Consider the following 25,098-nt stretch of genomic DNA (forward strand, 5'->3'; position numbering starts at 1 on the left):
TTGTCCTGAGGGCCTCTCTCTTTGGCTCGCAGATGGCAAGGTTCAAGGCTCTTAGCAAATGTTCTCTGTGGGTGAAATAAGGGACAGTGAGCTCAGAAGGAAGTGAGCCTCCAGCATCTAAATAGCCCAGGGGAGACAGGATAGAGTTGCAGTGACACTACCCCTGCTGGCCAGTAAGACATTATCAAGACATCAGTTATTTTGTGTTCTATCACATAAGAATCAAGGCTGTGAATCATCACTGTGAGATATTGGTTGGTTATTGCACCCTGTCCTGATTTTAGTGGTGCTGGAATTCGGAAAAAAAAAAAAAATCTGTGTCCTAGAGTTGATGAAAGGCAGTGCAGCCTGTTTCGTGGTTTTTGGCAGTGAGAATCTACTGCAGGGGGATCAGCAGGGCGTTTGGCCTGTGGCCTCAGATTCTGGCTGCTGCTCGCCATCAGATTTACGCAGGGAATTACGGTGTTGAGGCCTGCTGACCTGGGGCTCATCACTGGCAGAACTAGCTACATTCACAGCTGGCACAGAGACCCAAAAGGCTGCATAGGCCCCACTTGAGCTTTTTGGTAGGCTTCCTAAAAGGAGCCTGTGGCTTTGGTTTTTTGCTCCAAAGCTGCTTCTCACCCACCAGCAATTAGAAAGAAGAAAGGCTCCACATGCCAGGAGAGCTTTGGGAGACATTGCACACACAAGGTAGTGTATGGGGGAGACAGGGCTGGGAGTCAGGGGTCTTGGGGTCTGGCCCTGGCTCTTCCCTCTCTGGCTGTGGATAGGGCCGAGTCCCTCTGCCTGCCTGGACCTGTTTCCCCATGTGGAAAGCAGTGGAGTTCAGTCTCTTATTCAACAGATGTTGAGGCCCTCCTTTTGGCGGTGGTGTGCTGAGGGCAGGGGACAGAGAGCTTCCTGACTCTGGAGGACGCGCCACACAATGTGGAGAGCGAGGAGTGAAGATGGTGGCAAGGAGGCAGCCAGCCTCGCCACACGTTCTCCCATTCAAGGTGGATTGACATTGGCATTGCAGGCACGTTTATCCCCATTTCCTAGATAAAATCACTGAGACGGAGAAAAATGGTACTGCTTGTCCCAAGGTTACCTACAGAGCCAGGGCTGAGACCTGCTCTGCTGGATCAAAGTCGGTTCGCTTTCCTCCCCACCTTTGCTGGTCAATCATAAGTTTCCTCTCAGCACAACATTCTCAAGGTCTCTGCCAAAATGTAGCCAATCCATTATAGGTAGCTGTAACCAGCCCCCACGCCCTTAGCAATCAAACAAGGGGACCCCTCAGTCTGCTCGGCAGGGGACACGTAGGTGGAGTGACTCGGCTCTCTTCTCAGAAGGTGGGGAGCCTCCAGGCACAGGCACACTGGGAGTGTGACAGGCCACCACAGCCACTCTGTGGTGCCTGGCTGTCTTACCCGGGCAGCACTTAATCCAGTCCACTGTTTCACACCGGAAGACTTGGGAATCCCAGGACTGCTCCGTCACTGAGCGTGACGTTCACAGGCTCGTGTCACAGGATAGAGTGGGAGAAGATGTTGGGTGCCAGGTCTGCACCTGAGCCCCCATGGTAGTCCCATCATGGGATTGTCTGGTCTCTGCTTGCACGTGGAAAGGTGCAAGGTAGAAAGGTCATGGTCTGTCTGGCACCGGCTCAGACAGACGTCCACTTGGTCGAGCTGGACTCTTCCATGTGTCATTTTGCTGAGGGAGCTTTCAGGCCCGCAAGGTCCTCTGGAACATCAGTGGAAAAGCCTGGCTCAGAGTCCTGGCTCTGGAAGCCCAGTTCTGTCCTTGGCCTCACAATCAAGTACAAATAGTCCCAAAGGAGGACTCAGTTTGGGTTCTTGCCTCAACTTGGCCACTTCATTTCCATTAAATGACATTGAATTGGGTTTATCATTAGCCCAGAGCCTACTGTGTGCCAGGCACTGACCTTACACACGGTGTGACTACAGGCAAATCCTTTCCTCTCCCTGCATTCCAGTTTTCTCATCTATAGAAGAAAACAAAAAACAGTAACTGCCGGGCGGCTCGTCTTTGGGGACTGTAGTGAGGATTAAAGGAGGAAAGGGAAGTAAAATTACCTTATAAACTGCCAAGTGCTGTGTACACAGGGGTGCTGTCGCTAAAGCTGACCCAGCTTATCGTGTGGTCCTCTGTACTTGGGGCACTGGTCGTCGTGCTGGAATCTGCTCCCTTTCCGGCCCTCCCTCCCCCAGTCTCCCTGAGACAGGAAGCTGTGGTTCATTTGTGATTTCCCAGATCTGACCTGGGCTAGGCATATGGCAGGTGCTCAACAGAGACCGTGAATGTCTCAGTTTGTGTGGGACGCGACAATTAAATAAAAATAACCCTGGTGGCTTAGAAACAGTAGGAATTTATTTCTCACAGTATTGGAAGCTGTGAAGTAGATGCAGTGTCAGGCCAGGGTCCGTTTCCTGGTTTTTGATGGTCATCTTTTTGCTGTGTCTTCCTGGAGCGGAAAGGGCACTAACCTCATTCATAAGGATTCCACCCCATGACCTAATCACAGCTCCAGATACCTCACATTGGGAGTAAGCGTCAACAAACATCCAGGCCGTGAACAGAATGAGTGATGGGATCTCATGCTCAAGGTGTCAACCACAGGGCACTGGAAGACCACAGGGTGTGGGGCTCAGTGAAAGAGTGGGTGGCTGGTGAGGAGGCTGTCCACTGTGTATGTGAATCACTGGAGAGGAGAGGGTGGGATACATTGAGAAGTAGGTGTGGCCTGGGCAAAGGTCAGGAGATGGAAATCCGCATAGACCATGCAGGAGACACTGAGCGAGCAGGCAAGGAGGCTGGCAATGACAGATAAAGACAGAACATCATCATCCTCATAAGAGAAATGACAATTTCCAACACTCAGTACTTACTAAATTCCAGGCATTGCTCAAGTCATGGTGTATTGCCTCCTCAAACTCTTGGAGCAACCCTGGGAGATGGTGTCACACGTACCGCTAGGGGAGCCTGGTTCCTCAATACCTGGTGACAATTTCAACCTAAAGGCTTTCAGTTCTTCCAGGGACAGGTCCTTTTTAGCCTTTACTCAATTGACAAGCCAAATTACGTAAAATTAGTTTCTGAATTATTAGACTTATTGCAATGCACACGTAGAATAAGTAAAATAAGCAAAAGGAATACATGAAAGATTGGCAAAAATAAGTAAGAGAAAGTTACTTGAGCATGGCATGTTAATAGCAAACTAGACATTGTGTGTCCACAGAGGAAATTTCCTGAATGGCCTGGGAAACATACTCCTTCCAGGTCTGGGTTGCTGGAAGCCTTTGCCGCTATAGTGATGGGCTTTTCATGGCAGCAGGGTCCCCGGCACTGATTTTTGCTGCCCCAGAACATGTATTATCTTAGCTTCCAGATGCCAACCAGCCTCCAAGGGAAAAGTCTCAGCCCAAACCATGTCATCTGAACACTGGCACAGAGTGGTCGATGCGGTTTATGAGCCAGCCAGTGTGACATAACGGGCCACCTTGCTGTCAGCCAGTTACAGCCTGGGTTATAAGAAGCTCACAGAGAGGGAGTGCTGGCGAGGCCTAGTCACATCAACCATAATTAAATACCAATTTACTGATGTTCACAAGAAGTGTAACACAGCAAGGCACATGTCACAACAGGAGGGTACTACACAGACGAGGAATCACTTGCCCCAGTCACGGTGCCATTAAGTGGCAAAGCCGGATCTGATGTCACACAGCCTGACCCCAGAATCTGTGCTCTCTTTAACCTACTTTACGCTAGCGCCGCGGCTCACTAGGCTAATCCTCCGCCTTGCGGCGCCGGCACACCGGGGTTCTAGTCCCGGTCGGGGTGCCAGATTCTGTCCCGGTTGCCCCTCTTCCAGGCCAGCTCTCTGCTGTGGCCCGGGAAGGCAGTGGAGGATGGCCCAAGTACTTGGGCCCTGCACTCCATGGGAGACCAGGAGAAGCACCTGGCTCCTGCCATCGGATCAGCACGGAGTGCCGGCCACAGCACGCTGGCCGCGGCGGCCATTGGAGGGTGACCCAACGGCAAAGGAAGACCTTTCTCTCTGTCTCTCTCTCTCACTGTCCACTCTGCCTGTCAAAAAAAAAAAATAATAATAATAAAAAAATGATCCTACTAGGCATGGCCAAGGAAGCAAGGTTTCTGCATGGTGCTGAATGATGAGCAGAGGTTTGCTATGTGGACAGAGTAGTGAAGGCAGCCCAGAGAGAAATACAAAATGGCATAACGGGACCTGAGATTTCATGAAATGAAATGGTAGACAGGCAGGAGTTGGCACACTCTAAGGGTGTTAATTAAGCAAATCCAATATAGAATTTATAAAGTGACCTAATTGGGGTTGAGGAGAGAGTGTCCAAGTCACAGCACATAAACCTTTGTTCTTTAGCTGGCTTGATTCCTGGATGATTTCAAATGTGGCTCAATTTGGCCTTTACCCAACTTCTCAGTAAAAGGGAACCCAGGCTTTGGTGGGGGTGGGGGGTATGGAACCTGGCATAAGGAGGAAAATGAGCTAGAACACCCTAGGGCTGCCAGCTAACTGGGAAATGTTGACAAAAGCTTTGAAGAGCCCTGTGTGTTGGGTGGGGGAGGGCGGGGAAGTGGGTGAGAAATGGGACCAGGGAAGTGGTGCTTGAGGTTGGGTATGCTAGACTGAGAGCCGTGGCCCCTAAAAGCAGAGCCAGGCAGTACCACCTCAAGGCTTGGTTTGTCACCCTTTGTGCCTGGGGGAGGGAGGGTCCTGGCTGCTAAGGGTGCTCAGCGACCCTCTGGCTTCCACAGGTTGACTTTTCTCCTCAGGGGCCCTGTGGGTCCCTGTGCCCCAGACTGGGGTGTCTCTCCAGTGTCAGTGTCTTTAGGTTCTGGAGACTGAGCTCAGCAGGCTGTCTGCGTGGGTGGAGCTGCTGGAGCCAGGACCCTCCATTCAGGGAGCCTGTTACCAGGTTGTTTTGCTGAGGGAGATGATCATGGGCCACTGCCCCTGGCAGCCCTAAGTCCCCAGCAGACACACTGCAGTTCAGGAAAGGGATGGGCTGGTGCTCAGGGCCCAAGAGCCAAGAAACTGGCCCGACACTGACCCTGGCTGAGCTCCAGTTCCCGACAGCCTGTTTCAGGAATAACTCGTAAAAGAAATCTGGAAGCAATGAGGGAGTAAAGGGGCAGTTACACAAATACAGTGATTTAGGCCACACAATTTACGTCACAGTGGCTGTGTCCTGGGCTGCAGAGTGGGGCGTAGACACAGGAAGGCCGTGGTCCCTGCTGCACAGGTGGAGCAGGGGCAAGAGGCTGGGGCGTTCACCAACGGCCAGCGGGCCCTCGGTGGTCCTGAGGGTAAGGGTTGGGAGTGAGGTGGCCGAGATGCAGGACCCTGTGCCTTGGACTGCCCTTGCCCATCCCTCCTGGCCATCCCTATGCACGTGTGGGCCCACAAGCTCATGTGTGCCCAGAGTTGCCCCTTCAGCTGGGAGGTGACCCTTGGCCCTGAAAAAGGCCAAACTGAGTCCTGGTAAGGGCACTGTGGGCTCTCACTCCTGGGAAGCACATCCCTGCTTCCCAGCTGACACTCATCCAATGCACTGTGGGCCTGGCTGGCACTGCAGGGCCACCTCAGCTCCTTCCCACAGCAGGGTATGTGTGGGCTTGAGGAGCTTGTGCTGAACATCCCAACTGTTACTCCTGTTCTGTGGCCCTGCATGCACGCCCACCCTCCCCTCTACCACCACTCCCACCAGCCCGCCTGCCTGCCGGTCTCTGCTCTGTTCCCACGATGCTTTTAGTGCTCATTCTGTCACAGTCCAACCTAGCCTCAAAGGCCCCCCTTTGCCCATTCCTGAAGCCCTTTCTGAGGATGAAGCTCTTTTCTGGACTGAACTTGGCTGCTCTGTGGCCGCAGGCCCGCCCCCCAAAGCACTCTGTAAGGGCCTGTGAAGCTGTACCCTGCTGGGATTCTCTTCCCGCTGAGGGGGCCACCCTGAACACCTCCTGCCAGACTGTTGAATGATATTATTATTATTATTTTATTTGAAAGGCAGAGAGAGAGAAAGAGTGAGAGAGCACAAACACACACAAGCCTATGTGCCTGGATGGTGAGGGATTTCTACATCCACCAACTTATTTAAGTTGATGAACTCTGGGAGGTGGGGGTGTGATCCAATGATGATACAAATCGCAGAGGCTCATGGAGGTTACATGGCAAGTGATGGAGCCAAGATTCAAACCTGAGTCACTCTCACCCTAGGCTGTGTTTTTTTTCCCCCTCCTTGTGAGCAGTCACAAAATCATAACAACCATTTATCATTTATTCTCACACACATTATTTCATTTGCTCCTCACAACAGCCCTGTGAGGTAGGTAGGGTTACGTGTTACTGTTATGCCCATTTCACCGATGAAGATGTGGAGGTGGCTCAGTGAGGTGAGTGACAGGCACAAAGTCACACAGCATGTTAGTGGCTTCACAGGTTCCACATTTTCTCTCTAGAGTCAAGCTGCTTGAATTAGGAAGCACCAGAAAGATGGGAAAAGAGAAGTTTTATGGAGAGGGGAAAAAAAGGGCAGTGGTGATTTATAATAGTTTTTTATTCTCAAACTGTTTTGTTGTGGTCACAGCTTCTGTGGCTTGGTCTAAAGTGGGTTCTCTTTGAGGGTCTTTCTAGAATGCTGTTGGCCTGGTGGCCTGTGACAGCTGTAAGATATTCCGAGGTTCACTGTAGGGAAGGGAAGGCCTGGATAAGCCATTAAGGGGCCTGGCTATGCTCAGAGCCCAGCGTACAAGCTCCCAACTCACAGGGCCAAAGAGAGGAGGCCTCTTCCTTGGCTTTGTCTGAGGGCCCCTGCCCAGCAGGGAGGACTTCGGGCTGCCATGGCCCTCCTCACTCCAGGGGTGAATCATAATTACGTGCAGGTCTGAGGCCTACACTGCTCATAGCCCACTGGGTTTTGGCTTTGGGCTTCTATGCCCAGACTGTAACCCAACAAGGCCCATGTACTACTTCTGAGCACACCCCCACAGAGGAGGGCATGGAGTCCTAGGGGCTGTACACCCGCTCCAAGGGCAGTGCTATGGTTCAGACCGCTGCTGTGCTCCCTACTGCACACTGCCCTCCAAGACCACACCTCCTTCTGCAGGCCCCCCACTAGGGGTGGCAAGTCTGCTCCTCCAAACAGAAAATGGTCAAAAGGCATGTGGAGCCATGGTTGGTGGGGAAGATGGGTGAAGTGAGGGTCACATACACACACACACATGGTGAGGACATGACACAGGGGACTGACAGGGGTAGAAGAAGGTGAGCAGAGCTTCTGCAGCAGATTCCACAGTCAAGTCTGCGCTCTTGAGTAATGCTAAGCGTCTGGTCTCTCAACGTGACTGTTTTCAAGGTGAAGAAATGCACTTGGATGAAAACGAGGTTTCTGCGGCCAAGATCCAGCACAAGGAAGTGGCAGGTCAGATCCTGGCTTAATAGAAGGAAGAACTTCCTACCAGCCACACCTTCTACCCCTGGGGGTGCTGCCCTCATCAGAGGTATGCCAGCCAGCCTAGGCCATCCCTTGGGGATACCTGGGCAGAGGCACTCACCCCCAAAGGTGCTGAGGCCAGAGGACAGCTAATCAACCACTGAATTATTTTCCAACCCTGAGAGTCTGTAAGAGCCTCGTTTAGACTGACCTCTTTTGGGGATAACTCAAATTATGGGGAAAAGGATTACAAAAGTCAGGCAGCAGGCTGGATGATGAAGTGCCTTTCATTACCCTGGCTCCAGATACTTGCACATTTTCATAGAGACAGCAGCCCATTTCTGAAGCCAAAAATCCCTCAAGTTGGCCCCACCTTCTGGAGCCTGCTCACTCCTCCAAGCCCAGGCTGCAGCTCAGCCTGGCCCCAGAGGGGCCAGTGGCAGAGCTCTGAAAATACACTACATTCCAGGCCGGCCAAACATGACTGCCCTGGGCAAACAAGTCCCAGGTGCTGGCTGCATCCCTAGGGAGGGAAGAGCAGGTGCGGCAGGAAACGCCAAGTACATTATGTCTTCTTAAACCATTCCCTCTGCCTGTGGCCCTTTTTATAGATGGGCAAATGGGGCATTGGCTGGTGGGAGAGAGACCTGGAGCACGTGAGAAAACTGCTGCTCCTTTGTCCTGGCCAGAAAGTCCTCCCATGGTCTCCTCTAGGGGACCTCAGCTGACTCTTCCCTTGTCATAATAAACTGTCCATCTCCAGCTCAAAATGGCAAGAACAAAGGTGGTTCTGGTTAGAGGACATGTGAATTCCAAAAGGCAGATTTCATCCCGGGGGAATCAAGTCCTGCTATGCAATTAATACGGATTAGTAGAGTCCCCTGCCTTGCATCACTGGCCAGACACTCTCCAAGACCTTGGCTGGCATGGAGTTTCTTGAGACCTCCCCATTACTGTGTTGCTGAGGTCTTTTACCTGTACCGTATTAATCGAATAATCTTATTATTCATAAAATCCAGAGCATGTGGGTGAGAAGAATCGATGCAGAAGCCATCACTCAGAGCAATTTTCAGCACTTCCTCCACGAAGACCTGGAAACTATTGATCTGCTTGTTGGCGGGCACCACCCACAGCCTCTTGAGGTTCTGCTTGGTGTACTCTTCCTCTGGCAGGCCCTCCACAGTGGCCACCCAGTCCAGAGTCAGGTGGTTGGGGTCCTGCAAGTGGCTGGTGATGGAGGAGAGATTGCCGTTGGAGCAGTAGAAGAGCTTGGAGCCTAGGAGCTTGAGGAAGAGGCAAGAGGTGCTGAAGATGTTGGCATTGAAGACCTCCATGCTGGAGGACGACAGGCTGTAGATCTGGGGTGCCTCACGCACAGTGAAGTGGACCGTCTGAACCCGCTTCTTGAGTGTGATGTTGAGCATGGCGTTCTTCTCTGCCTTGGAGAGCTCCACCTCCTTCTCCTGCAGTGCCTCAATCAGGGGCTGCACCTGGTAGAAGTCAGCTTCCCGGCGGAGCAGGCCCATCTCCTGGAAGTCCTCAGGCAGGTCCAGGTGCGAGGTCCGCAGGAAGTTGAGGATGTAGCGGAACACTTTGCCATCACGGTCAATGAAGCAGTTGCCCTGGCTGTCCCTCTTGGTGGGCATCTTCCCACTGAACATGGCACCCAGCATGGAGTCGGGGAAGCTGGTCAGCGTAGCCAGTGAGGTGGTGTAAAGCTTCCCCCCAACATTCAGTGTGATGGGGTCAGACATGGCAGGAGGCTGGGGTGCTGGGAAGTATTCCTACAGAGGGCAAAAAGCGAGATGTAAATACTATACAAACACATCTGGGGAGTCATGGTCCTTGGTGTTGAGATGAACTAACACCTGATGGATGCTGACAACTGCCACAGTGTGGAAAGCACATTAGGTTTACCAGGGAGCTAGAAAGAAAGGGAAAGGAAAGAAAAGGAAAAACATTCCAATTTCCTGGAGTCTAGAGCTGTGCCAATCTGAAGCCAGAAGCCAGGAGCTTCCTCCAGGTCTCCACACAGGTGCAGGCACCCAAGCACTTGGGCCATCCTCTACTGCCTTCCCAGGCAATAGCAGAGAGCTGGATCGGAAGTGGAGCAGCTGGGACTTGAACCGGTGTCCATATGGGATGCTGGCACTGTAGGCAGTGGCTTTAATTGCTATGCCACAGTGCTGGCCCCTGAAAAGAGTGTTTTTTTTTGTTTTGTTTTTTTTTTAAATACCAATGCCTGGGGCTGGTAGAAGATGGCCCAAGTACTTGGGCCCCTGCACCCTTATGGAAGACCCAGAGGAAGCTCCTGGCTCCTGGTTTCAGATTGGTGCAGTTCTGGCCACTGCGGCCATCTAGGGAATGAATGAGTGGATGACCAGATGGAAGATCTCTCTTTCTCCCTGCCTCTGCCTCTCTGTAACTCTGCCTTTCAAACAAATAAATAAATCTTTTTTTTTTTTTTAAAAAAAGCTCCTTTTGTGATTCTAAATATTCAAGGAAGAGAGAGAAGAATGGAAAATGTGCTTGGACTGAGAGCTATCCTGTATTCCTTTACGTGTATTTGCTACATAACAGTTTATCACCTTTTGGTATAGGTAAAACCATCATCCAACCCTGTTGTGCACATGAGAAAAACTGCCAGGATCCCTTCCACATACAGAGAGGAAGTGCCTTGTCAGCATTCCAACTCAGGACCCTTAATATGAAAGAAATGTGTCAACGCGGCCGGCGCCGCGGCTCACTAGGCTAATCCTCCGCCTAGCGGCGCCGGCACACCGGGTTCTAGTCCCGGTCGGGGCGCCGGATTCTGTCCCGGTTGCCCCTCTTCCAAGCCAGCCCTCTGCTGTGGCCAGGGAGTGCAGTGGAGGATGGCCCAAGTGCTTGGGCCCTGCACCCCATGGGAGACCAGGAAAAGCACCTGGCTCCTGGCTCCTGCCATCGGATCAGCGCGGTGCGCCAGCCGCAGTGCGCCGGCCGCGGCGGCCATTGGAGGGTGAACCAACGGCAAAAGGAAGACTTTTCTCTCTGTCTCTCTCTCTCACTGTCCACTCTGCCTGTCAAAAAAAAAAAAAAAAAAAAAAAAAAAAGAAATGTGTCAACGCTCACCAGCCAAGGACTGGTAGCACCAAGTACTTCACAAATGCTCTGGGAGCTGGGACTCCAGGCCCAGTGCTCTTTCTATTCTATCAATGCTGCTTCTCTCAAAGACCTGACAATGAATGGCTGTGATCAGTGACGTCTCCACCCTTCTATCAGGGACCAAGTGGGTCACTCGGTCCCCAGGACTCCAACTGATAATCCTGGATGCTCACTGTTCCTAGGCCATTCCCACAGAGATGCTCTTGGCCATTGAGGTGTGTCCTTTCCTGCCATGACTCAGTTTCCTACCTCCTCTGAAACTAACAGCAAGGTCAGTGCATATATGGGACCCTGCCCATAGCACTCTTCCTGGAGGCATTCTACCTACTCTTTCTTTTCTTTCTCTTTTCCTTTGTAGATCTTTTTAAAAAAATTGAGTTTTATTTGAAAGAGGGGGAGACAGAGAGAAAATCTCCCTCCTATTGGTTCACTCCTCAAATGTTTGCAATAGCCAGGCCTGGGCCAGGCCAAAGCCAGAAGCTCCCATGTGGTTAGCTGGAACCCAACCACTTGAGCCATCACCCACTGCCTCCCAAGGTGAGCGTTAGCAGGCAACTGGAACTGGGATTTGTGCCTGGACTTGAACTTGGACACTCCAATATGGGATGTTGGCATCCCAAGTGGTGCTTTACTGCTGCGCCAAATGCCCATCCCCCTACTCACTCTTTAAAAAGCCTCCTGTATCCAGAGTTGGTGAGTCTCCTTCAACCTGAACTCTTGGATTCTAACTTCTCTTTAAGGTTCTAGAAAGCAGAGGATTTATCTTTTCCCCAAGAGCCAACCTGTGGATAGATTCAGCAATTTTCTTTGGACTCTGGGGGCTGGGAGAACCCTTACAGTGTGGATATGGTTTTCCATGTGCTGGAAGGTTGGTCCCTGGGTGGCAGTGTACCTTGAACAGGTGGGGCCTTGTGGAAGGTGATTAGGTCACAGGGGCATTGCCTTCAGAAGGGACTAACACAGTTCCTGCAGATCCTGGTTTATTCATTCGAGAGCGAGTTATTCTAAATAGTGAGCCCTGAATCTCTCTTGCTTCATGTCTTGGCCAGGTGGTCTCTGCCTCTTCTTGTACCTGCTCCCACATGATAGCATCTGTCATGCTGTGATGTAGCCAGAAGGCCATCACCAGAGCTGAGCTGATGCTGGGATGAACTCTGGGACCCCCGGAACTGTGAGCTAAATACATCTCTCTCTCTCTCTCTCTCTTTCTTTTTTTTACAGACTGCCCAGCTTCAGGTATTTTGTTAGAGCCGCAGAAAATGGACTTAGACACCGAGAGGAATCAGTCCCAGTGCTGCTCTTAAGAGCCCAGGTAGTAGGGGAGACAAGAGACAGCAAAGACACAGCTTGAATATATTTGGTCCCTAAACTCATGTAGAAGTGTAAACCACAAAGTAATACATTAATGGTACTAAGAGGGTGAACACTTAATCCAGTTATGGTATTTAGAGTTGGGGTCTTTGGGAAGTGGTTAGATGGGATGAGGTCATGAGGGTGGAGGGGTCACACCGGAATCCCAGTGACTTTTTAGGAGGCAACAAAGTGCAATTCCTACCTCTTGTCATGTCATGTTCTGTGCCACTTCAGGACTCTATCAGCAAGAAAACCATCGCCAGGGATGAGCTGGGGGCACAGCTTGATCTGAGATGTGAACCTTTACAACCAGGAGTCAAAATAAATCCCTCTCCTTTATAAAGTTAGGCTGCCTCATGTATTTCATTGTCATAATGAAAGGCTGATGAATACACACACTTACCAAGACACAGCACCTAGAGCTGCAGGAGTAAGTCAGGAATGGATGCTGGTGCATCAGGGAACATCTTACCAGGGCTGCATACCAAGCAGCGTGGGAACAGATCTCAGCGGGAGGCCTTTCCCCAAGTTCTCTCCGCAGGAGTGGCAAACACTTCTGCGTCAGTGTGCTCAAGAGCCTCATTACACTGAGATACCCTGACACCCTTTGTCTACAGCATGAGGGCCGTGGCAGGTATTGGAGATGCTCAGCTGCCTGGCGCCTGGTTAACTCTCTGGGTCCCTGTGCAATTCCTTCCCAGTCTAATGGGACACTCTGCCAGCCTCTTAATTTGAAAATCAGAGAGGGAGTGGCCGGCATTGTAGCATAGCAGGTTAAGCCTCGGCATGTAATGCCAGCATCCCATAAGGTCAAGATCTGGCTGTCCCAGTTCCAATCCAGCTCCCTTCTAATGTGCTTTGGAAAGCAGCGGAAGATGGCCCAAGTGTTTGGGTTCTGTACCCATGTGAGGAGACCTGGAGAAGCTCCTGCCTTTCAGCTTTGGCCTGGCCCAGCCCCAGTTGTTGCAGCCATTTGGGGAGCCAGCAGACAGAAGATCTCTCTCTTTCGCTCTGTCTCTCCATCTTTCTAACTTTGCCTTTCAAATAAATAAGAAATAAAAAAATCTAAAAAAAGGAAAAAAAAATCATGGAGAGAAAAAGAGAGAGAACAGGAACTGGAGGTAGGCTGGGCTGAAGCCAGGAACCTGGAACTCCATCCAGGTCTCCCACATGGGTGGCAAGGACCCAAGTACTGAGCCATCATCTGATGTCTTAGCAGGTATGTGTTATCAGGGAAGTGGAATTGGAAGCAGAGCCAGTTGATATGGGATGTGGGCGTCCCAAGCAACACCCTCCCATTTTTTCAAAAAGATTTATTTATTTATTTCAAAGTCTGAGTTACATAGAGAGAGGGAGAGAAATCTTCCACATGCTGATTCACTCCCTTGATGGCCACAACAGCCAGGGATGGGCCAGGCCAAAGCCAGGAGCCAGGAGCTTTATCCAGGTTTCCCACATGGGTAGCAGAGGCCCAAACACTTGGGCCAACTTCTGCTGCTTTTCCTAGGCCATTAGCAGGGAGCTGAATCAAAGCTGAGCAGCTGGGACATGAACCAGAGGCCATATGGGATGCTGGGGTTGCTGGCAGGGGCTTTTACTTGCTATGCCACAGCACCGCACTTCCAGCGACATCTTATCTGCTGCACCAATGCCTGCCTTTAGCAGAGACTCTGATGCTGCAGGATGGCATTAGCCATTGGGAGTGTCTGAAGTCCATGCAGTTCCACAATCAGCAGCAGATGCTTGGGGCAGAGAGTGCCAAGATTGTATGGAGGTCTTTCTACTTTTTACTTGTTGAAAATTATGCTTAGTGGTGCATTAATCCAGTGATTACATAGTGGACTGAAATTATATTTTTGCAAAAATTAAAGAAAAAAAGAAAGGATGGAAGGAGGGGGGTTGAAGAATGAAGGGGGAAAAAGGGAAGTATGCTTATCTTCTTAGAATTGTACTTATGGGGCTGGCGCTGTGGCATAGTAGGTTAAGCCTCCACCTGCGGTGCCAGCATCCCATATGGACACCAGTTTAGGTCCTGGCTGCTCCACTTCTGATCCAGCTCCCTGCTAATGCCCTTGGGAAAGCAGCAGAAGATGGTCAAGGTGCTTGGGCCCTTGCACCCATGTGGGGACCTGGATGAAGCTCCTGGCTTTGGCCTGGCCCAGCTCCAGCTGTTGTGGCTATTTGGGGAGTGAACCAGCAGATGGAAGACCTCTGTCTTTCCCTCTCTAACTCTGCCTCTCAAATAAATAAACCTTTAAAAAAAAAAAAAAAACCCTGTACTTATGAAACACATGAAATCTGTTCTTTATATTAATAAAAACTAAAAAAACAAAACCAAAAACAGATGGTGGGTGAGTTTCCAGAGAACGGTGGGCAAGCTGCTGTAGAACGGGTGGCAGCTAGGGTCGAGGCTGCCTTTTGGAAGAGGCAGCTGAGGAGGGTGCTAGGGGCTCAGGGCTGAATCAGACAGGAAGTGGACTCAGGAGTGGGTCACTTCCTTATTCATTCCAGAATCTTCTTTTTCCTCTCTGGTTCCTTCCTCTCAGCACTCTAGTCTGCTCCAACTGCTTTTCTTTCTAGATAGCAATGTTCATATTCTAGCTTTCGGTCTTCCTCCTCAACAAACACCACCGTCCTCTCTACCAACAACACTGGATTTCTGGCCTAGGCTCTGGGGAGAGGCTCAGCTCTGAGGGCAGGGCAGGTGCAAGCACTGGAGAAGGTGGAGGTCTTTCCTGACAGTTCAGGGGCTACAGACCCTGTATCTCCTTGATCTGTTGGTGCTGAAGTGCTCAGGGCACTGTGGGTGAATGAGGTGGTCAGCAGTCACAGGGCATTCCTAGGGACCCTTGGGTGGGTGCCTCAACTATTTTTCTGCAGGCAAAAGTAGTGAGCACTTGGGGTTGACGTTAAGCCATAGCAAATTAAGCTGCCGCCTGTATCACTAGCATCCCTAAAGCTGGTTTGTGTCCTGGCTGCCCTACTTCTGATCCAGCTCCCTGCTGATGGCCTAGGAAAAGCAGTAGAAAATGGCCCAAAGTACTTGGACCCCTACCACCCACATGGGAGGCCCAGAAGCTCCTGACTCCTGCCGTTAGCCTGGCCAAGCCCTAGATGTTGCAGCCATTTGGGGAGTGAACCAGCAGGTGGAAGATCTCTCCATAACTCCACCATTTCTTTAAAAATTTATTTATTTGAGAGGTAGAGTTACAGACGGAGAGGTGAAACAGAAAGTTCTTCTGTCTGCCTGGTTCACTCCCCAAATGGCTGCAGTGGTCAATCGTAGGCAGATCCAAATGCAGGAGCCAGGAGCTTCTTCTGGGTCTCCCACATGGGTGCAGGGGCCCAAGCAACTGGGCCATCTTCTCCTGTTTTTCCAAGCTGCAGCAGAGAGTTGGATTGGAAGAGGAGCAACCAGGATGCAAACCAGTGCTCATATGGTATGCTGGCATCACAGGCAGAGGCTTAGCCTACTATGCCACAGCACCGGCCCCAAATAAATAAATCTTAAAAAAAAGTAGTGTGCACCCAATTTCTTGCCGCCACCATGGTGAGCGGCAGTGACATAGCACTCAGGGGCAGAGGTTGATAGAAGAGAAGGCAGATCTCTCTCCTCCAGGTCTAGGGTGCTTTCTGTGGCATTGTTTTCTATGTACTGAGCCACAGAGCTCAGTCCTCTAAGCCCCATTCCCAGGGCCATGGCATCCCTGATCTCAAATCCACAGGCCCTGCTAGGAAAGGCACAATGGCATGACTCACAGAGGCAGGAGCTGGCAGCTCCCAGGAGCTGTGCTTCGTAGCTTGGTGGCAAGTTTGCAGTTGGTGGTGATGCACAGATGCCACCGAGCTCCTGCTCTCCCCATCCCCACCCCAACCACGCCATGTACTCCACTTCTTCCTGGCCATCCCCATGGATACTGCACAGTATCCAACACAGAATTCCCCTGCCCCAACCCTAATGTGGACTCTTCTCAGCCAACCAACTGCCCCGAGTTCACGACAGAGGAAGCAGCCCCAACTTTTCAGCCCAACAATTTGTTTTTATTCTGTTTCCTTGGACCATGCCTAGAAATCTTCCTGGAACTTCGGCTCATGTCTGCTCTGCCTACACCTTACCTCCTTAGGCAGCTCCCTGCTGCTTGCCCACCTTCCATTCCAGTCTCCTGAAGCACCACTCCCTCACCAAAGCACTTTGCTCTTCCAGTCTCACCTCTAATCCTTCTCCATCTGCTGATTCACTCCCCAAATGGCCACAAAGGACTGAACCTCCAGCAGGATCTCCCACATGGGTGGCAAGGATCCAAGTACTTGGGGCATCTTTTGCTGCTGTCCCACGTCATTAGTAGGGAACTGGATTTGAAGCAGAGCAGCTGGGACTCAGACTGGCACTCATATGGGACGCTGGCATCGCAGGCACTGGCTTAATTCACTGTGCCGGCCCCCAAAGATTATTAAAATTCATGTAACTACCCTTAAGAAGGGTCAATTTTATTTTTAGTTATTTTTTTAAAATATGTATTTATTATTTGAAAGGCAGAGTTATAAATAGGGAGACAGAGAGAGAGAGAGAGAGAAAGAGAGACAGAGAAGGAAGAGATCTTCTATTTGCTGGTTTATGCCCCAAATGGATGCAATGGCTGGGACTGGGCCCAGCTGAAACCAGGAGCCAGGAACTTCTCTCAGGGCTCCCATCTGGATGTAGGGGACCAAGTGCTTGGGCCATCTTGCATTGCTTTCCCAGGAGCATTAGCAGGGAGTGCGATCAGAAGTGGAGCAGCCAGGAATTGAATGAGTACCCTGTAGGCAGAGGCTTACCCTTCAATCCAACAGCACCGGCCCAGGTGAATTTTCCTGTATATAAATTATGTTCCCATAAAATGGGAAAATATGAAGGTTATAACAGTAAGTCTCATATGAAATCAATACTGGTTGTGATCAGTCATACATACAATTGTGAAACTTTTAGTTATGTGTGTGAAATGCATCATGATCTAATATGGTTTTTTTTTTTTTTTTTTTTTGACAGGCAGAGTTAGACAGTGAGAGAGAGAGACAGAGAGAAAGGTCTTCCTTTTCCGTTGGTTCACCCTCCAATGGCAGCTACGGCCGGTGCGCTGCGCCGATCCAAAGCCAGGAGCCAGGTGCTTCCTCCTGATCTCCCATGTGGGTGCAGGGCCCAAGCACTTCAGCCATCCTCCACTGCCTTCCCGGGCCACAGCAGAGAGCTGGACTGGAAGAGGAGCAGCCGGGACAGAATCTGGCGCCCCAACCGGGACTAGAACCTGGGGTGCCGGCGCCGCAGGCGGAGGATTAGCCAAGTGAGCCGTGGTGCCAGCCTCTAATATGTATCTTCATACTATGGGTTGTGATTGTAAAGGAGAGTAAAAACTATCCTCCAAAACTATGTCTATGAAATAAACCAATAGTAGACAGATGAACAGAAGGAAAACCATTTTAATTAGAGCACAGGAATCCACAAAATTAGACTTTAAACTACACCTGAGTTCATGTCAATAAGGCGAATTCTGGACAGCCCCAAGGATGGGGGCTGGTTGCTAGAGGAACCAATCATGTGATTAGAGAACTGGAACTTTCCCCATTCACCCCCTCACCTTGAGGGAATGGAGCCACAATCACCAAGGCCAATGATTTAATCCACCACGTGCACTTAATGAAGCCTCCATAGAAATCCACAATGGTGGCTCTGACAGCTCCCCAGCTGGTGAAAATGTGGAGAGCCTGGAGACAGCACAGAAGCGCCAGGCCCCTTCCACTATACTTGCCTGATACCCAGATTCCCATCTAGTGTTCCAGAGGCATATCTTCTTTTAATAAATGGGTAATCTAGTAAGAAATTCTTTCTCTGAATTCTGTGAGCCATTCTTGCAAAGCGTCAAACCTGAGGAGATCACAGCAACCTCCAGGGTATAGCCATCGGGGAGTGAGCCAGTGGAGGGATAGACTTCCCCGATTCTGCTTTTCAAATAAAATACATACATCTTTAAAAAATAATTAAAAATGTAGAAAAGCACTAAATGCTCTCCACAAGAGACGAGATCCCAGGAAGGCCCCAGCTCCTCTACGGCTGACACACAGCAAGCCCACCAAGCAGTCTAGACTGTCCTACTTCTTCAGCAATTCAGGATAATGATAAAGCAGTGAAACACAAAAATGCCAGGTTTTTAAAAGCTAGATTGGAAAAGCTGACTGGATGGGGCTGGCGTACGGAGTACCGGGGAAAGCCACTGCATGTGATGCCAGCATCCCTTAAGGGCGCCGGTTTGAGTCCCGGCTGTTTCCTGCTAATATGCCTGGGAAAGCAGCGGGGGATGGCCCAAGTCCTTAAGTCCCTGCACCTTTGTGGGAGACCTGAAAGAAATTCCTGGCTCCTGGCTCCAGCCTGGCCCAGCCCTTGCTGTTGCACCCACTAGGGGAGTGAAACAATGGATTGAAGAGCTCTCTCTCTCTGTACTCTGCCTTTCAAAAAAAGAAAAGAAAAAGGTTGAATGGAAATGTAAACTGAGCTGGGTAGCAGAAAATAAAGGAAGCCCCACATCGTCTGAAAGAGCAGGTTTTTTGTTTTGTTTTGTTTTGTTTTTCCCAGCGGGAGACTTTCCAAGAGGTAAATCTGAAGTTTGCCTGGAAAAGAACCAGGAAGCAGACTGCTCTAACTGCCTCCTTGCGGAAAGCGCTGGTGTCAGACCAGCAGATTATACCGCGGCGCTCCTCAGGCCAGCTGATGGGGCAGGAAAGGCCAGGGTGCCTGGGGATCTGGAGCTGTGGCTGAAATGAGAGGGTGCGCAGGCTGGCACTGTGGGAAGGAGCAATTTCAGTCTGGGGCCTGAAAACCACCCTGCTGCAACCTATAATTGTGACACAGAAATCTTTGAGAGGGGATACCTTGTAAGAAGTGTGGCTGTCTCCTCTAAAATTCTGCCGTGACACCCACAGTCCCTGCAGGGCACATGAGGGAAATAGCTATGTTTGACGAGTACTCAGTGTGTACCAAAATGGGTGCTAGGGGGCTGGTGCTATGGCATAATAGGTTAAGCCTCTGCCTGTGGTGCCAGTATCCTGTATGGGTGCCAGTTTGAGTACTGGCTGTTCCACTTCCAATCCAGCTCCCTGCAGATGGCCTGGGAAAGCAGTGGAAGATGGCCCAAGTGCATAGAAGACTTGGAGGAAGCTCCAGGCTCCTGGCTTCGGATCAGTACAGCTTTGGCTATTGCGGCCATTTGGGGAGTAAACCAGCAGATGGAAGACCTCTCTCTGTAACTCTGCCTCTCAAACAAATCTTAAAAACAAAAAATGGGTGCAAGGTATTATATATTTATCAGCTCATCTAAGCCTTATTAACACTACTTCAGAGTGTGGGGAGTCAGACTGGTTAGTAGGCAGTCAGGGTGGTCCTGGCAGAGGTTTAGGGTGCAAAATGTTTGCTTTCCCTGAGGTTGTCTTTAGCAAGGTCAAAAGTGCCTGCCTGGGGCCGGTGCTGTGGTGTAGCAGTTAAAGCTGCCGCCTGCAGTGCCGGCATCCCGTATGGGTGCCGGTTCAAGTCCCGGCTGCTCCACTTCTGATCCAGCTCTCTGCTATGGCCTGGGAAAGTAGAAGATGGCCCAGGTGTATGGGCCTTACTCCCGTGGGGAGACCTGGAAGAAGCTCCTGGCTTCTGGCTTCAAATTGGCCCAACTCTGCCATTGTGGCTCATGCTCATCTTGCTTTCTGAATGTTATCTATCTCTTGTAAAAAGAAACCAGGGCTTCCTGGAGAAACTGAAGATTCCAGGATTTTGACAAGAAAAGTTCAAGATGAGCCTGGGATTTCTCTTGCCTGAGAGCAAAGACACAATCAAAGACTAGTGAGGCTATATTAAAAGAACCCAGGAGCTGAAGGGACTCATGCTAGCCAAATGTAGGATGATCTGAGCATCCAAAAGATTAAGGATGATAACAGATTCTAGCAAATTGAACTTTAACCAAAAAAAATCATGAGTCCAACCAAAAAGAAAAGAGGGGGAGGAGAAACAGAGAGGGGAGAAAAGTTATTTTGTAAACAAGAATCCCAGCTAATAAATACAGAAGTAATGGCAAAATCAGGACATGGATTGTTTTGCAACTCTCTGTTGCAATTCAGGCAAGGGTCAGGAAAGGATGTTGTGTGAGAGGTTCTCAGGAGCACACAATTCCCATACTCAATGAATCATGCCATGGCTTACTCACTAACTGCAAAGGGGAGATTTCACCCTTACAATGGGTGAGAGACCTGAGCCTGGATCAAGGTGCAGCTATTTTAAAATAGGCCTCCATCTTGTAACTTGGGCCTGACCGGGACCTGAACCCTAAGCCAAAAGCTCCTAAAAATAAATAAACGAACTCCCCTTGCAATAAACTCCCCTAGCAACAGCCAATCAGCAGACAGCAGGGAAATACCTAAAGTTCTAGGCATCTTTTCAGGACAGTTAAGGTGATTGATAACATCCCCAAACCCTGCAGTTTGGCACGTACACCCCAGCAGCTCGGACCCTATACTTTAGCCAATCAATTTAAAAGGCATCAACCCCAAAGCCAAGCAACCACCTTTACTAGGTCCATTCCCGCCACTGGATGCACTAATCAGTTCTAAGAGATGTTCTTTGAATTTCCCGAGGAATGAGATGATTTGCTAAATGGTACTATAATGTATAGAATGCTCTGAAAACCCTATAAAAACCCTGTTAACTGAAGAGTCAGGGCTCTCAATGCAAATCTGCTGCGCCGGTGATGGCTGAGAGTCCAGACCCGGGGTTGCAATAAAACTCTCGTGTATTTTATAGCGGCTCCTTGGTGGTCTTTGGGGACAATTGAACTGGGCATAACATGGGGAGATCAGCTTGTCATGATCTTAATCAATAATCAAGTGCAATGTTCATGGAAGGACAGCAGGACCCTGGTATCACATGCTCCTGATGTGATGCAATAAAGAGTACAAAGTACCAAAAACCAAACAGAAATAACCAGGAACTCATCACTGATGGACTAATCAGACATTTAAACAGATGGAGGGGCTCTATTTAGATTAAATGGGTTGTTTAAAGATACATTATCAAATGCTATATGAATCCTGACTGGATCTAATTTTATTTTTCATTTTTTAAAAAAAGATTTGTTTATCATTTACTTGAAAGTCAGAGTCACAGGGAGGGGGAGAGAGATCTTTCATCTGCTGGTTCACTCTCCAAATGGCCAAAACAGCTGGGACTGGGACAGACCAAAGCTAGGAGCCTGGAATTTCAACCCAGTCTCCCATTAGGTGCAGAGGCCCAAGTACTTAGCCTATTTTCTGCTGCTTTCTCTGGCACATTAGCAGGGAACTGGCTTGGAAGTGGAGCAGCCAGAACTCAAACTGGCATCCATGTGGGATGCCAGCGTTAAAGGTGGCAGGCTAACCCGCTGCACCACAACACGGGCTCCATGGATCTAATTTAAAAAACCAAAAACTGCCGGCGCCGCGGCTCACTAGGCTAATCCTCTGCCTTGCGGTGCCAGCACACGGGGTTCTAGTCCTGGTAGGGGCACTGGATTCTGTCCCGGTTGCCCCTCTTCCAGGCCAGCTCTCTGCTGTGGCCAGGGAGTGCAGTGGAGGATGGCCCAAGTGCTTGGGCCCTGCACCCCATGGGAGACCAGGAGAAGTACCTGGCTCCTGCCATTGGATCAGCGCGGTGTGCCAGCTGCAGTGTGCCGGCCGCGGTGGCCATTGGAGGGTGAACCAATGGCAAAGGAAGACCTTTCTCTCTGTCTCTCTCACTATCCACTCTGCCTGTCAAAAAAAAAAAACAAAAACAAAAACAAAAACAAAAAAAAACCACCCAAAAACTACAGAAGATGTCATTAGGCAACTGGAAAAAAAAAAAAAAGTAAATATTAGCTATTCTATTAGATAATACTTACTTCTTGCTAATTGTCTTAGGATCATGGCATGGTCAAATAGGAGAATATTGCTGTTAGGAGACAGATGCATGCTGAACAATCTAGGAGCTAAATGTCTGGACGCCTGTAACTTTTAAATAGTCTGGGGGGAAAAGTGCATGTGTATCTGTGTGAAACCCAAATCAGCCAAGTGTGGATTGGTGCATCTAGGGCAAGGGCTACATCTGAAACTTTTCTGTAGGGTTGGAGATTTTGAAAATATTTTACTTAGAAAGAAGGGGGGAAGAAAAAGAGTATTTCGGATGAGAAATTCTATTCAGAACGTCAGTAAATGGGAGCTTTGTTATCACTACTACTAGGGAGCACTAAAGGTTCATGATTTTCCTCCCCAAAAGGAAGCCAACCCCGGGCTAAGGGATAAAAGCCCAGAGTTGTAAACCTGGGTGGTCTCCCTGGATAGACCCACGACCCACAGAAACCACACCAGGGGCCTGTGTGCTGGGAGCAGACTGGCTGTTCAGGCCTTGTTTCCCTGCCTTCTCCTGATCCCAGAGTCTCTGCTACTGCAGCAGGAAAAACTGTTGCTCTGGGTCTATGTAAATGTTCACAAAGGGGAACGACTTCTGGGCCTCAGAAATGTTGAGGCCAGGCAGAAAGCAACAGAGGGGCCGTGCGGGGTACAGGGCAGTGCCTGCTTTGAGCAGAGCCTGTATCTGAATCAGACTCTGCCACTCGCTAACTGTGTGGGCCTCAGGCGACTCCTGGACAGATGGTGATCCTAACAATAACAACAACAGTAATAATAATGGCTAACATTTACTGAGTAGTTACTACTGTGCTAGGCACCTTAATCACATTAATCTCACAGGTGAAGTAGGCACTATTATATCCTTACTTTTTATGCCAACTGTGCCAGGCCCTCTCTGATATCTGCAATCTGGCATCTGCCATTCTTTCGGCCTGGACTGCAAAGGAAAACCCCATTCATCTGCCAGGCCCCTCGGCAGGAATTCCTTCCTTTCTCCTCTGCATCTCTAGAACATTCTACTCTCAATCCTTACCACAGCCAACTTTTACTTAAGTCTGATGCCTGCCTGGCTTTCCTGTTGGTCTGGGAAGGACCCCCCCCCCCCCAAACTCTAGAAGCAGGCGGCATAGGGGAAGAAACTTCTTCCTGCGCAGTCACACCCATTTCCTCCCACCCCAGACTGGCTGCCATCTGCCGAAAGGAAGTTCATGGCTTTCACCTGGAGTTTTAAAGCTTGTTATTTCAAAATACTGAATTTTCCATGTGGAATCTAAGGCACGGGACAAGGCCCAGTTGACCTCGCGGATGTAAACGCAAGGCGAGCTCAATCCATGCGTAGGGGAAAGGCCACGGCATGGTTGGATGCACTTTAGGGGTGACAAGGCGGAGCGGGTCATGTGTCTCCCAGCACACTGGAGACTTTCCTGCCTTACTCGGTCTGCCCACCAGGGCACACTCCTGGGCTCACAGCCCTGGGGACTTCCTGGGGACACCTCCCTTTCCAGGCCTCCCCAGACCCCAGAGCTCTATCTTTGGCCCTCTCTTGGCCGTCACCATCTTTAAGAAGCCTAGGGCTGCTCCACTGCCCCCACAATCCACATGGCAGGGAGGACTGTGGCGCCATCTGCCTCTGGGAGCAGAAGGAAGTGAGCCCCCTGATCCGCGAGGCTCCCTACTCGCACAGCGAAGTCTTTCCACCTGGTGCAGGCCCACCCCAACCACCCCCCCATCCTCTTCCAGAACTTTCCTTCCCTCTCTCAGCTCACTCATGATTCATCTTCGTTCTCTGTAGGCACAAGCACCACATTGCAACCTCTCTCCCTACGGTCCTCCCGACAACTCTAATTTAGAAACAAAGTGGCCGGCGCCGTGGCTCACTAGGCTAATCCTCCGCCTTGCAGCGCCGGCACACCAGGTTCTAGTCCCGGTCGGGGCACCGGATTCTGTCCCGGTTGCCCCTCTTCCAGGCCAGCTCTCTGCTGTGGCCAGGGAGTGCAGTGGAGGATGGCCCAAGTGCTTGGGCCCTGCACCCCATGGGAGTCCAGGAGAAGCACCTGGCTCCTGGCTCCTGCCATCGGATCAGCGCAGCGCACCGGCCGCGGCGGCCATTGGAGGGTGAACCAACGGCAAAGGAAGACCTTTCTCTCTGTCTCTCTCTCTCACTGTCCACTCTGCTTGTCAAAAACAAACAAAAAAACACAAAGCGTGTTCCCCTCCATCTCCTCACTGCATCCTCACACTGGCACAGGACGGGCTGGCCGGCTTGAGGGAACTGGTCCAGTCAGAAAACTGCGAAGGGCAGGAAATCCAAACCTTTGTTTCTTCCCTGCCACCTGCCCGCCTCCCTGGAGTGCAGGGGAACAAGCAGGGTCTTTGGAGCGCAAGGTTCTCATGGGCCCACCTCGGGTCTCACGTCCCTCACCTGTGAACGGCTCCGGTGCCAGTACAGTCGGAGGGTTGAGGGAGAGCATGCGTGTGACGCACTCGGCTCAACGAATGGGCCCTTCAATTCCAGTCACAAGGAGGGTGCTCCGAGCACCCATCCGGCGACAGCGCCGCCAACCCTGGGCTCGCCGGCGCTGGGGTGCGCCCCGCCACCCAACCCAACCCAGGGTTACCTCAACGGCACTCGCTCCCCAGCCCTGGACACCCCTCTCCGACCTGACGCGGAGCCACCTTCTCCTCAGAGCCTCTCACCCTTTTTGCCCCCCACCGCACTCCGGGTCTCACCAAAGCCGCCTCCCACAGTCCCCGACCCCCGTAATCCGGGCTTTTCCTACCATCACCATCACCTCGGCCCCTCCCACCAGCTCCGCCCCTCTTCCCTGGTTCTGCCTCCTCTGGCTCCCCTCTCCCCAAAGGCGCCTCCTCCCCCGCAGCCACTTAGGTAGCCATCCCCATTTCACAGATGAGAATGGCGAGGCCGCGGTAGGCGACCTCTCAGGGTAGGACAGGTGCCCAGATGGGCTCCGTCCTCTCAGCGGCAGACCCCGAGCCCCGCGTCCTCGGCAGCACGGCACCCACCTCCTGCCTCGCTCTGCAGCCTCCCCTCCGCGGGCGGCGGGCGCAGCTTTGCGAGGGGGCGGAGGGTCAGAGCCCAGCCCAGGGGCGTGGCGGGCCTGGGTCCGCGCGCTGCACTTCGGGACTTGTGGTTCTCCCCTACTTGTTTGCGGTTCGGCAAGCCGAGTTG

At 51.0% G+C, this 25,098-nt stretch overlaps 2 protein-coding genes across 8 annotated transcripts in view; one reads left to right on the forward strand and one right to left on the reverse strand.

Annotated features, from left to right (window-relative positions):
- USP35 (ubiquitin specific peptidase 35) overlaps window positions 1-25,098 on the forward strand; it is a 101,574-nt gene that overhangs the window by 34,837 nt on the left and 41,639 nt on the right. For 2 of the 3 annotated variants that reach the window (XM_051822054.2, XM_051822052.2), the window contains exon 2: window positions 11,844-11,934. The exons of the other annotated variant lie outside the window; for it this stretch is intronic. The gene's annotated coding sequence lies outside the window, so the exon portion shown is untranslated. The remainder of the gene's footprint in view (window positions 1-11,843; window positions 11,935-25,098) is intronic. 3 annotated transcript variants of the gene reach the window in all.
- On the reverse strand, window positions 6,306-25,063 carry KCTD21 (potassium channel tetramerization domain containing 21). Of its 5 annotated transcripts, XM_070075970.1 has the most exons (3): window positions 12,379-24,277; window positions 12,178-12,276; window positions 6,306-9,262 (listed from the first exon to the last, which is right to left on the reverse strand). In XM_070075970.1, exon 3 carries the CDS (start codon window positions 9,230-9,232, stop codon window positions 8,450-8,452), a length of 783 nt encoding a protein of 260 aa, XP_069932071.1. In that variant the 5' UTR covers window positions 9,233-9,262; window positions 12,178-12,276; window positions 12,379-24,277; the 3' UTR covers window positions 6,306-8,449. The 5 variants fall into 5 exon arrangements, with proteins under 5 accessions (XP_069932071.1, XP_008261667.2, XP_051678100.2 ...); XM_008263445.4 differs by lacking the exons at window positions 12,178-12,276; window positions 12,379-24,277 and adding an exon at window positions 24,933-25,063; XM_051822140.2 differs by lacking the exons at window positions 12,178-12,276; window positions 12,379-24,277 and adding an exon at window positions 24,606-24,702.

The sequence above is a fragment of the Oryctolagus cuniculus genome, chromosome 1, assembly GCF_964237555.1.
Source record: "Oryctolagus cuniculus chromosome 1, mOryCun1.1, whole genome shotgun sequence".
Taxonomy (NCBI): domain Eukaryota; kingdom Metazoa; phylum Chordata; class Mammalia; order Lagomorpha; family Leporidae; genus Oryctolagus; species Oryctolagus cuniculus.

Excerpts from the sequence above, each read along its gene's own strand:
- KCTD21 (XM_008263445.4), bottom strand. The coding sequence starts at position 9,232 with ATGTCTGACCCCATCACACTGAATGTTGGGGGGAAGCTTTACACCACC.